At 41.3% G+C, this 11199-nt stretch overlaps 1 protein-coding gene across 1 annotated transcript in view; it reads left to right on the top strand.

Annotated features, from left to right (window-relative positions):
- The first annotated feature begins 6334 nt into the window (after positions 1-6334).
- WDR27 (WD repeat domain 27) overlaps positions 6335-11199 on the top strand; it is a 142838-nt gene continuing 137973 nt past the window's right edge. Inside the window, exon 1 of the mRNA XM_061624421.1 lies at positions 6335-6650. Within this exon, the coding sequence (XP_061480405.1) occupies positions 6538-6650 (113 nt within the window). The 5' untranslated portion in view covers positions 6335-6537. The remainder of the gene's footprint in view (positions 6651-11199) is intronic.

Below are 11199 nucleotides of genomic sequence, written 5' to 3'. Positions count from 1 at the left end.
CCTCAAACGTGGAACTGCCGCCGAAAAGCAGTTCTTTAGTCTTCTTGATGTTCAGCTGTAGTCCTGCTTTTGTGCTTTCCTCTTTAACTTTCATCATCATTCGTTTCAAATCATTACTGGTTTCTGCTAGTAGTATGGTATCGTCTGCATATCTTAAATTATTGATATTTCTCCCTCCAATTTTCACACCTCCTTCATCTTGGTCCAATTCCTCTTTCCGTATGATATGTTCTACGAACAGATTAAACGAACAGGGTGATAAAATATACCCCTGTCTCACACCCTTTCCTATTGGGAACCAATCGGTTTCTCCATATTCTGTCCTTACAGTAGCCTCTTGTGCAGAGTATAGGTTGCACATCAGGACTATCAGATGCTGTGGCACCCCCATTTCTTTTAAAGCATTCCATAGTTTTTCATGATGTACACAGTCAAAGGCTTTGCTGTAATCTATAAATCACAGGGTGATTTCCTTCTGAAAGCCCTTGGTCTGTTCCATTATCCAATGCATGTTTGCGATATGATCTCTGGTGCCTCTTCCCTTTCTAAATCCAGCTCGGACGTCTGGCATTTCTTGCTCCATATATAGTAAGAGCCTTTGTTGTAGAAGCTTGAGCATTACCTTACTTGCATGGGTTATTAAGGCAATCGTTCAAATTCCTGCATTCTCTGGGATCCCCTTTCTTTGGGATTGGGATATATATTGAACGCTTCCAGTCTGTGTGCCATTGTTTAGTTTTCCATATTTCTTGACACATTTTTGTCAAAATTTGGACAGATTCAGTCTCAGTAGCTTGTAGCAACTCTATTGGTATGCCATCTGTTCCTGGTGATTTGTTTCTTCCAAGTATTTTAATGGCAGGTTTTACCTTACATTCTAAAATTGATAATAGCCGACCTCCATTTGGGACGTTCATGGGCCAAGACTTCCCAGTTCTCGATGTTCATGTTACATTTTTTTTAATTTGCTTTAAGAACATCTTTAAACCTCTTTTGCTGTCCACCGATACTCCATTTTCCATCCTTAAGTTGGGAGTAAAGTAGCTGCTTTGGAAGACGGTGATCAGGCATTCAAATAACATGGCCAGTCCAGTGAAGAAACAGTATATCAATTTCCTTATATATGCTGGCAGTTGCAGTGCCCAAGTTTCCCCCCATTATAGTGGATGCAAATGCAGGCAATTGCAAATATGTACGTATTGCTAGATGTGAACTAATTTAGAATGGGTTCTTTCCATAAATTTAATATAAGTAGGTATTCCTGGAAGTCTATAAGGCACACGTTGTTCCAATTTCATGGTATATAAATAGCCACAATATTAGGCTTGGATATTTTTGCCTTGGCATATGTGGTTTCTGTTAGAAAAGATTTGTCCTTTGTTATTGCAGTTTTTATAGCTAAATTTGGAAGATTAATTGAGACATGAAAAACACAACATTCTAGCTGTTTCATATTAGATTCAATGTCTTCAAATGCAGTCCTGTACCCAATTACTAAAGGGATGCAAGTCAACTGAAATATATAGAACACATACTCCAGTCCTAAACATAGTTGTCCTGCGTGCATAAACAGGTTTCACATGTATGATCTGCTACACCCAGTACATAAAAATCATTTGCTTATTTGGAGTGGGGGCACCCCACCTCCATCAATCCTATAAACACGTTGTGAGTTATTACAGAAAGGTCTACTTCTCTACGTGGCAGCCTACATATAGGCAGCCATAGGCGGCAGTAGAAAGCTGTGTACTATAGAATTAATTGGCACTGTTTATCCATTCACTCAAAACTTAGCACACAGCTTTCTGCTGCCTCCTGTGGCTCTCTAGATCAGGGTCACTGCACAGAACAGAACTACAGATTTCAATGGGACTTGATTTATATCATGCCCTCATCCCAGTGAGTCTAGCACTGCAAGGCTGCAACCTGGAGATCAGGCGCCTAGCTGATCTCAAGTGAGAAACAAGGCAGCCACAGCTGCTTCTACAGCTGTTTCCTCTCCCCACCAGTTCTTTGTATGACTTATCCATCTGCATGGAGTAACAAATGTTCACTTTGATGGATATGGAAACAATTTCTGAATGAGAGCATGAATCCCTCAGCTCCTGCAAATATATTTGTTGTCAAAATATACAAATGATCTTCTAAGTATTGAGAAACATCATCTAAATATTATTATTCATATCTTAAAAGTACATTTAAAATTGTTGCAGGTTTTTTTTTCAAATTATAGCAAGATAAGAGAAGCAGGAATATTTAAACAATCTGCAGGGATTTATTTACAGTCATCTTAGGGAATATATTAGATCACTTTGCTAGTGTATTTTGTTTCTTCTTTTTCATGTTTGTTTTCTTAACACATGCATTGCCCAAATAACAGCATAATATGTAAGTTGTCATTTTAAGATTTAAAACAATGACCTGTGAGTGACATGAGCTAATGCAACAATGCAATTAATGCAATTAATGCTTGCATTGGCTGCCTGTATGTTTCCGAGCTCGATTCAAGGTGCTGGTTTTGACCTATAAAGCCTTACACGGCTTGGGACCACGATACCTGATGGAACGCCTCTCCCGATACGAACCCACCCGTACACTACGTTCAAGATCAAAGGCCCTCCTCTGGGTGCCTACTCCAAGGGAAGCTCGGAGGGTGGCCACAAGGGAGACGGCCTTCTCAGTGGTGGCCCCCAAATTATGGAATGATGTCTCTAACGAGGTGCGCCTGGCGCCAACACTGTTATCTTCTCGGCGCCAGGTCAAGACTTTCCTCTTCTCCCAGGCATTTTAGCATGTTTTTAAATTGTTTTTATATTGTTTTGAATTTTAAAATTGTGTTTTAAATTGTTTTTAAGATATGTTTTAAATTGTGTATTTGTTTTAATGTTTTTGATTGCTGTAAACCGCCCAGAGAGCTTCGGCTATGGGGCCGTATACAAGTGCAATAAATAAATAAATAAATGCAGTAAATTCTCATGCAATGTTGGTATTACAGGAGGAGACTATGGTTTGTACTCAGAGTAGTGGTAAGGTGAGCATTTCATTAGGACAAGGATTTCTCCTTGTGCCATGGAGTTTTTTTTCTGGTGGCCTGTTTTCCATAACATTCTGCAAAGAATTTCTTATGTTCTTAAGCAAAGGTGCATACTTAAGATCACTTAACACAGATTAATCAAACACTCTTCCTTTGCAAATTTTAAAGATCAGTAGACCACAGGAGCCTAGTTTTTTTTTTAAAAAAGTAGATCATATAATATTCAAGTCACTATCTTTTTAGCAATTCACAAGCAGTATATTTCCTTTTTTCAGTTCAGGTCCATCACTTGGTCTCACATGCCTTTTATTCTCAGACACACAATGCAAAATCAACATATGCGATTTCTTTTGTCGTGGAGAAATAGGCACATAGGAAACTGCCTTACTTCTGATCATTGGTCCACCAAGCTCAGTATTCTCTACACTGACTGGCAGTAGCCCTCCAGGGGTTCAGACAGGAGTCTTGCCCGCCCCTACATTGAGATGGCCAGGGATTTAATATGGGACCTCCTGCAGGCAAAGTAGTTATCCTACCACTGAATTATGGCGCTTCTCCTAAATATAGTACTAGAGAAGCGGTGGGGAATTGAAGTTGGACAATGGGCTGGATCCTGAACTTCCTCACCTTCCATGAATCACTTTGACAGGTGGGCATGACATTAGAACTTTTTTCCTTTGATGCAGCTTGAATTCAAACCTGGGATGCAAATGAAAAAAATCTTCCTTTGTGGGTGCGGCTTGAAATCAAGCTGGGGATGCAAAGGAACAATCTGAGTGCATTCCCAATTCTTCTTTTTTTTAATGGTGGCTTGAAGTTTGAAAGGTGGGCATGGTTTGCCCCAAACAACATGGCAGGCCAACCTTCAAGGCCTGGTGGGCCTAATTAGGCCCACGAGCCAGAGGTTCCCCACCACAGTGCTAGGTGATCAGCTGTTCAAGCATACTGTACACTTTCTGAATACAGCAAAACTATGGATAAATTTATGTTACATTCATCTGGTCCAGCAACATCACAGCCTTACTGCAAATCCTTTCCCTAGGATTATGCTACAACCTTTGTGTGAATCTGTGAAGCCATTTAGGAAAGCAGCTGTACTATGAGAAGTAGAGGGCAGAAATGAAAGACACTAAGAACCACAATGCCTGACATGGTGTTACAGGATTGGATGTTTCAACATGAGAGTACTCATTGGAATGTCCTTTATTCTGAGGATCAGACATGAAGATGTAAATAAATAAATAAATAAATAAAATTTAATTTATGTGTCGCCTATCTGGCCGATGGCCACTCTAGGCGACGTACATATAGTAAAATGCACAAAATGTACAAAAAACTGAATGCCCTTTCCACAGACAACAGAACAATGTTTCCCATATTTGCTGAAATCTTCAATTTATCCCTGCACTGCTTCAGAAATGTTAAAAATATGAAGCCAGGATTTTCAAGAGAGAGGGGGCAGGTGAAAAAGACATTGGGACCTGCTCCAGCTGAACTCCCTAACAAGGCCTTATATCATCAACTGCTCTGTGAGACAGATCCTGATGAACTTTATCATCATCATCATGTTGATGATGCTTGTAATCCAGCTCGGAAGGATTTTTATCCTGAAAGGCAGGATATAAATATCTGTAATAATTGTAATAATGGAGTTAATGGGGCCAGAATGATTGCATACACCCCTTAATAGTCAGTGGCAAATTAACTAGGGACGCCCTTTGATAGGAAAATAACAAGAAAGTGGGCCAAGAAGGCTGGGAGATGACTGGAGATTACTCATCCTTGTTCATCCTCTCCAGCAAGAAGAGAGCAAGCTAGCTGTTAGTGGAGAACAAAAGAAACATTTTTGGAGAGACATTTGACCAGCATGGTGCCTTCCAGATAACATTGGTCAAATGTAATGACATATGAGCTATAACGTAAATGGTAAAAATTAAATATTAAAACTCCAACATATTTTTAGAATAAAAGTTGATGACTTTATGCATTTGAAGGATTATGACCTGCTATTTTGTGCAACTTGTGAAATGATTCATTTAGGAATCCTTTGAGAAATTATTCTTCTGCGGAATCCTTTGAAAAAAGGCAGTTGTTGCCTGTGTGATAAAACTCAAGGTTCAAGTATGAGATATTGCCACTGTACTGTGTTCTATATGATATGTGCAATTCCTCCATTTATTTATTTAATTTATATCCCACCCGTCCTCCCAGAAGGAGCCCAGGGGGTGCTTTGCCCATGGTAGAGTAGCACTACTGCTGCCTGTCCTGCAGCTCAGGAAAGAGGTGGGCAAAAGAATAGGGCTGCCCCTATGCCATTTCCAAACTCTCCTGCTTCTGTCAAGACGTATGATCGCTATTCCCATTACCTGTGCCACTGTATGCACACTTGGTGCAGCTTGCCCCCAAATTTTAGAACTGTTCTAAACTTCCCTGAGGAAGAATCAATTAAGAATAATTTTCTGTTTTAATTGAAACTTATTTTTATCCTGCTTTTCATTCCAAAATTGTTTCCCACAGTGGCTCACGGCAACATGACTGCAGTCGCCCTTACCTTTCTGCAAAATCCCCAGAATGAGAGTTGGTGTATTGTGGAAGATATGGTATACAAATCAGCTGCGCCCTTTCTATACAGTCAAACCGAATGTTTAGAATGTTTATGTTTATTATTAATATACCGTCACAGACCCATTCAAATAAAATAGTCAAACTGAACTCGTTCAAATGTACTCTTCAGCGGCCACATCAGGCAGAAAATCAGCAGGCACGGCTCTACCCCGTAAAGAAAATGAATGTCAAAAGTTGATCTCTTAAATTTCCGATATGGAGATGCTCAAGCCATAGGAACACTGCTACAAGCGGGCGGGTGTGTGAGTTTGGCAACCTAATACCCGCTTCCGCAGGAGCCGGCCAGTTAATTTCACACCTTCAGAATAGAACAAAGCGAAGGAGATGGCTGGAATTGGCCTCGCGGCCTTGCCGTAAGTGTCGTTGCTACCTAGGAAACAGGATGGTCCTAGTATTCGACCGTTCACCGGGGAAGGATTAGAACCACCTCCTTCCTCCGGGCAGACGGCTGTCACCAGCCTACAGCAGCCACGAACAGTAAGGACAGACAGACGAACTCTTCCACTGTACCGGGAGGGGAGAGCTGACTTGAATCTTGGGCTGTTTCGCCGCTTCTCCGTTGAGCGCCTGTTCCCCTGTGGCAGGAAGGGGCAAGTCCCGCCCCCTGCTTCAGCCGCAAGAAGCGTTTCGTGCTCCTCCTGTTGAACGTTACCTGACGTAAGTATGGAAGGTCACGCCCCTCGGTAGTCTTCTAGTTGAATCCAGCACTGCCCGATTGCTTATGTGGAATCTTCGTGCCAGAGCCTCGGAATGCACAATTTATATCCAAGGCTCTCCTAAGGAGCCGCCTCTCCTGTTTTCCTCACAGCATACCATGAGTAGCTTCACCTCAAGAAAAGGGTCTGGAAGAGGACCGCTGCTCTGCCACGTCCTCTGCGATGTCCCCTTCAGCCCTCAACACGGGCGGCGGGGTGAGCCACCTCGGCAATCCCTGTGTCTGTGTTGGAATGGCTTTTAAAGATGTTTTTAAAGCTTTTTTTAAAAAAAAGGTGTTTTGTTTTAATATATTTTAATGTCTGTTTTTATGATGTTTTAAAGTGTTTTTAGTGTTTTTGTTTGCTGCCCTGGTCAACTACGGGGAGCATGGGCGGGATATATATTTATTTATTTAATAATAACAATAACAACAACATGCTTTAAAAGGTTGCAGGCGCCCCCCCCTTCGTTCTTTGCTCCAGGCTTTTCAGCTCTTCTTGACCACCAGTGTTGATAGAGGGAAGCAGCCCACAATTCAGCGATTAGACCAGAACCCTTGTAATGTCCTAATACATTGTGGAATACCAACCTCCGTTTGCTGCCCCCCACCCCCATGTAAAGTAAAACAAAAGCAAAGTGAAAACTATAATAAGTAGTTTATTTCACTATTACAAAATTCAAAGGTATTTTTGGGGTTGTGGTGTGGTGGGGTTGTGGTGGAGGACCTCTGGACGAGAGGAGATGCTTACGGAAGCCAGGGTTGAAAAATGCTGACCTAGACCTGGATTAGCTAATGTGGCATTAGCTAATGTGGTGTCCTCCAACTCTCATCATCCCTGATCACTGGCCATGCCAGCTGGGCCTAACTGGAGTTGTAGCCCAATGTTATCTGAAAGGCACCGTGCTGGCTACTCCTGACATAGACAGATGAAAGAAGGCCCTCTCCCACATTTCTGCTTCTGCAATAAGTGCTAAAATTCCTTGTCGCATGGCAACCCACTGCTGCCTTACCAACACTTCAGCAGAAAATCCTGCTCCCTTTCCCACAGGCTGTTCTGCTTGAGACTCACCCAGTACTCATGGAAGGGGCTACTGTTGTTGTGTCCTTCAAAACACAACTGGTACCAAAATAATTTAATATTGTAGTGAGCAAGCTTGAACTCTTGTAAGACACTGGCCCTGTAGATAAAATTTTAAAAAGGCACAACAAAGTTCTGAATTTTAGTACATACGAGAATTGTTGCATGTTTGGCAAGACTGATAGAAATCCTTTGTTGTCAGCTTTTGCTATGCTGTTTTGAACAGATCTACAGGGGGATTGAAGCTGTGTAATCCTCTTTGCTTATTAGAAGTTTAATCATCAGCAGTTCTCTTTTCACAGTTACACATCTTTGGCCACAAAGCTCAGCTTGCCCGTGTTTGGTTTCAGAATAAAAAAATGGCAAGAACAGAATACACAACTGAAATACCAGCTTTTTATGTTCATCCAGCTCTGTGTAATTGATATATTTTCTTAAAGGAAAAACAAAACAAGGAGTAAGCCGTGGTGATGTGGCAGTCCTGAATGCTGCTCTGAAAAATGGATAAAGTTTGATTGTCTTTTGATATATCTCAGTCCTTGCTGGAACTGGAGCATGTGTTTGGTGTAAAGATTTACACTGTAAATGGTATCTGATCGTTAGCATCTACAAACCCTGTTTCCTTTGCCCGTGTGGTTTGATTTCAAACTGTGTGGGTAAAGGAAGTATAAAGGAAACATGGTTTGAAATCAAATCACATAGGCAAAAGAACATTTTTTCTTTGCAGACTGGCTTGAATTGGGTGGTTGCATTGGGGCACTCCTCTCTGCTGGACTTCCCTTGCTGATAATGGAGCTCTTTTGCTGGCAGGACAGGGTGAAGGGTTCCCTCCATCTCTTGCAAACCTCTAGCACTGCAGATGATAGGTTTGGATTGCTCTGCCCAAATTCAAGCCAATGTGTTCTGTGGGGCTCTGCCCTTGTTTTATATATTTATTAGCTTTACTATAGTGGTCAGTGATTTTGTGATGCTTCAACAATGCTCTTTCTTTCTTTCTTTCTTTCTTTCTTTCTTTCTTTCTTTCTTTCTTTCTTTCTTTCTTTCTTTCTTTCTTTCTTTTAATTTGAGGGTTTAAAGGACATTGGTGGTCAGCTACTCACTAAACTTGGGAAAATTAAGCACAAATGTTTTTAAATAACCCTATGTGGTGAAGACTCTCATCTAACAATAATTGCTACTGTGTATTGATGCAGCAGATAAGATGGAAATGTGAATAATGCAGTACTTTTTGTTAATATATCTAGGAAATGTTTGAGCTAAATGAAAAATTGCATGAGTAAGGTATCAGGAGTCTGTTTGAACCCATAAGAATTAAAACAAGGTCCTTACAGACTCTAGATATGTGCCTGGTTTAGTTATATCCTGTACTATAATTTTTTCTTAATATTCCGTATTTTTTCATTAAAGTTCCTATAAAAATTTGACTAAATAGGGTCTATTTGATCCCAAATAACAGATTAGTAAAGTACTTTTTAAAATCTTGGAAGGGTGAAATGGGAATGAAAGACACTTCAGGGCAAGTGAAGCACAAAATATGCAGAGTGATTCATAGGGAGGCAGAATAGCTCCAAAATTAATCCTAATGAATGATGCATTTTTGTTGTAGTAGTAGTAAATATTTTATTGTGCTTATTTAAGAACATAAGAACATAAGAAGAGCCTGCTGGATCAGGCCAGTGGCCCATCTAGTCCAGCATCCTGTTCTCACAGTGGCCAACCAGGTGCCTGGGGGAAGCCCGCAAGCAGGACCCGAGTGCAAGAACACTCTCCCCTCCTGAGGCTTCCGGCAACTGGTTTTCAGAAGCATGCTGCCTCTGACTAGGGTGGCACAGCACAGCCATCATGGCTAGTAGCCATTGATAGCCCTGTCGTCCATGAATTTGTCTAATCTTCTTTTAAAGCCATCCAAGCTGGTGGCCATTACTGCATCTTGTGGGAGCAAATTCCATAGTTTAACAATGCGCTGAGTAAAGAAGTACTTTTGTCTGTCCTGAATCTTCCAACATTCAGCTTCTTTGAATGTCCACGAGTTCTAGTATTATGAGAGAGGGAGAAGAACTTTTCTCTATCCACTTTCTCAATGCCATGCATAATTTTATACACTTCTATCATGTCTCCTCTGACCCGCCTTTTCTCTAAACTAAAAAGCCCCAAATGCTGCAACCTTTCCTCGTAAGGGAGTCGCTCCATCCCCTTGATCATTCTGGTTGCCCTCTTCTGAACCTTTTCCAACTCTAGAATATCCTTTTTGAGATGAGGCGACCAGAACTGTACACAGTATTCCAAATGCGGCCACACCATAGATTTGTACAACGGCATTATGATATCGGCTGTTTTATTTTCAATACCTTTCCTAATTATTGCTAGCATGGAATTTGCCTTTTTCACAGCTGCCGCACACTGGGTCGACATTTTCATTGTGCTGTCCACTACAACCCCGAGGTCTCTCTCCTGGTCGGTCACCGCCACTTCAGACCCCATGAGCGTATATGTGAAATTAAGATTTTTTGCTCCAATATGCATAATTTTACACTTGTTTATATTGAATTGCATTTGCCATTTTTCCGCCCATTCACTCAGTTTGGAGAGGTCTTGTTGGAGCTCTTCGCAATCCCTTTTTTAACAACCCTGAACAATTTAGTGTCGTCAGCAAACTTGGCCACTTCACTGCTCACTCCTAATTCTAGGTCATTAATGAACAAGTTGAAAAGTACAGGTCCCAATACCGATCCTTGAGGGACTCCACTTTCTACAGCCCTCCATTGGGAGAACTGTCCGTTTATTCCTACTCTCTGCTTTCTGCTTCTTAACCAATTCCTTATCCACAAGAGGACCCATGACTGCTAAGCTTCCTCAGAAGCCTTTGGTGAGGTACCTTGTCAAACGCTTTTTGAAAGTCTAAGTACACTATGTCCACTGGATCACCTCTATCTATATGCTTGTTGACACTCTCAAAGAATTCTAATAGGTTACTGAGACAGGACTTTCCCTTGCAGAAGCCATGCTGGCTCTGCTTCAGCAAGGCTTGTTCTTCTATGTGCTTAGTTAATCTAGCTTTAATAATACTTTCTACCAGTTTTCCAGGGACAGAAGTTAAGCTAACTGGCCTGTAATTTCCAGGATCCCCTCTGGATCCCTTTTTGAAGATTGGCGTTACATTTGCCACTTTCCAGTCCTCAGGCACGGAGGAGGACCCAAGGGACAAGTTACATATTTTAGTTAGCAGATCAGCAATTTCACCTTTGAGTTCTTTGAGAACTCTCGGGTGGATGCCATCCGGGCCCGGTGATTTGTCAGTTTTTATATTGTCCATTAAGCTTAGAACTTCCTCTCTCGTTACCACTATTTGTCTCAGTTCCTCAGAATCCCTTCCTGTAAATGTTAGTTCAGGTTCAGGGATCTGCCCTATATCTTCCACTGTGAAGACAGATGCAAAGAATTCATTTAGCTTCTCTGCAATCCCTTATCGTTCTTTAGTACACCTTTGACTCCCTTATCATCCAAGGGTCCAATTGTCTCCCTAGATGGTCTCCTGCTTTGAATGTATTTATAGAATTTTTTGTTGTTGGTTTTTATGTTCTTAGCAATGTGCTCCTCAAATTCTTTTTTAGCATCCCTTATTGTCTTCTTGCATTTCTTTTGCCAGAGTTTGTGTTCTTTTTTATTTTCTTCATTCGGACAAGACTTCCATTTTCTGAAGGAAGACTTTTTGCCTCTAAGAGCTTCCTTGACTTTGCTCGTTAACCATGCTGGCATCTTCTTGGC

This window comes from Rhineura floridana, chromosome 4 (assembly GCF_030035675.1).
Source record: "Rhineura floridana isolate rRhiFlo1 chromosome 4, rRhiFlo1.hap2, whole genome shotgun sequence".
Classification (NCBI taxonomy): Eukaryota; Metazoa; Chordata; class Lepidosauria; order Squamata; family Rhineuridae; genus Rhineura; species Rhineura floridana.
This window is presented reverse-complemented; position numbering and strand designations above follow the sequence as displayed.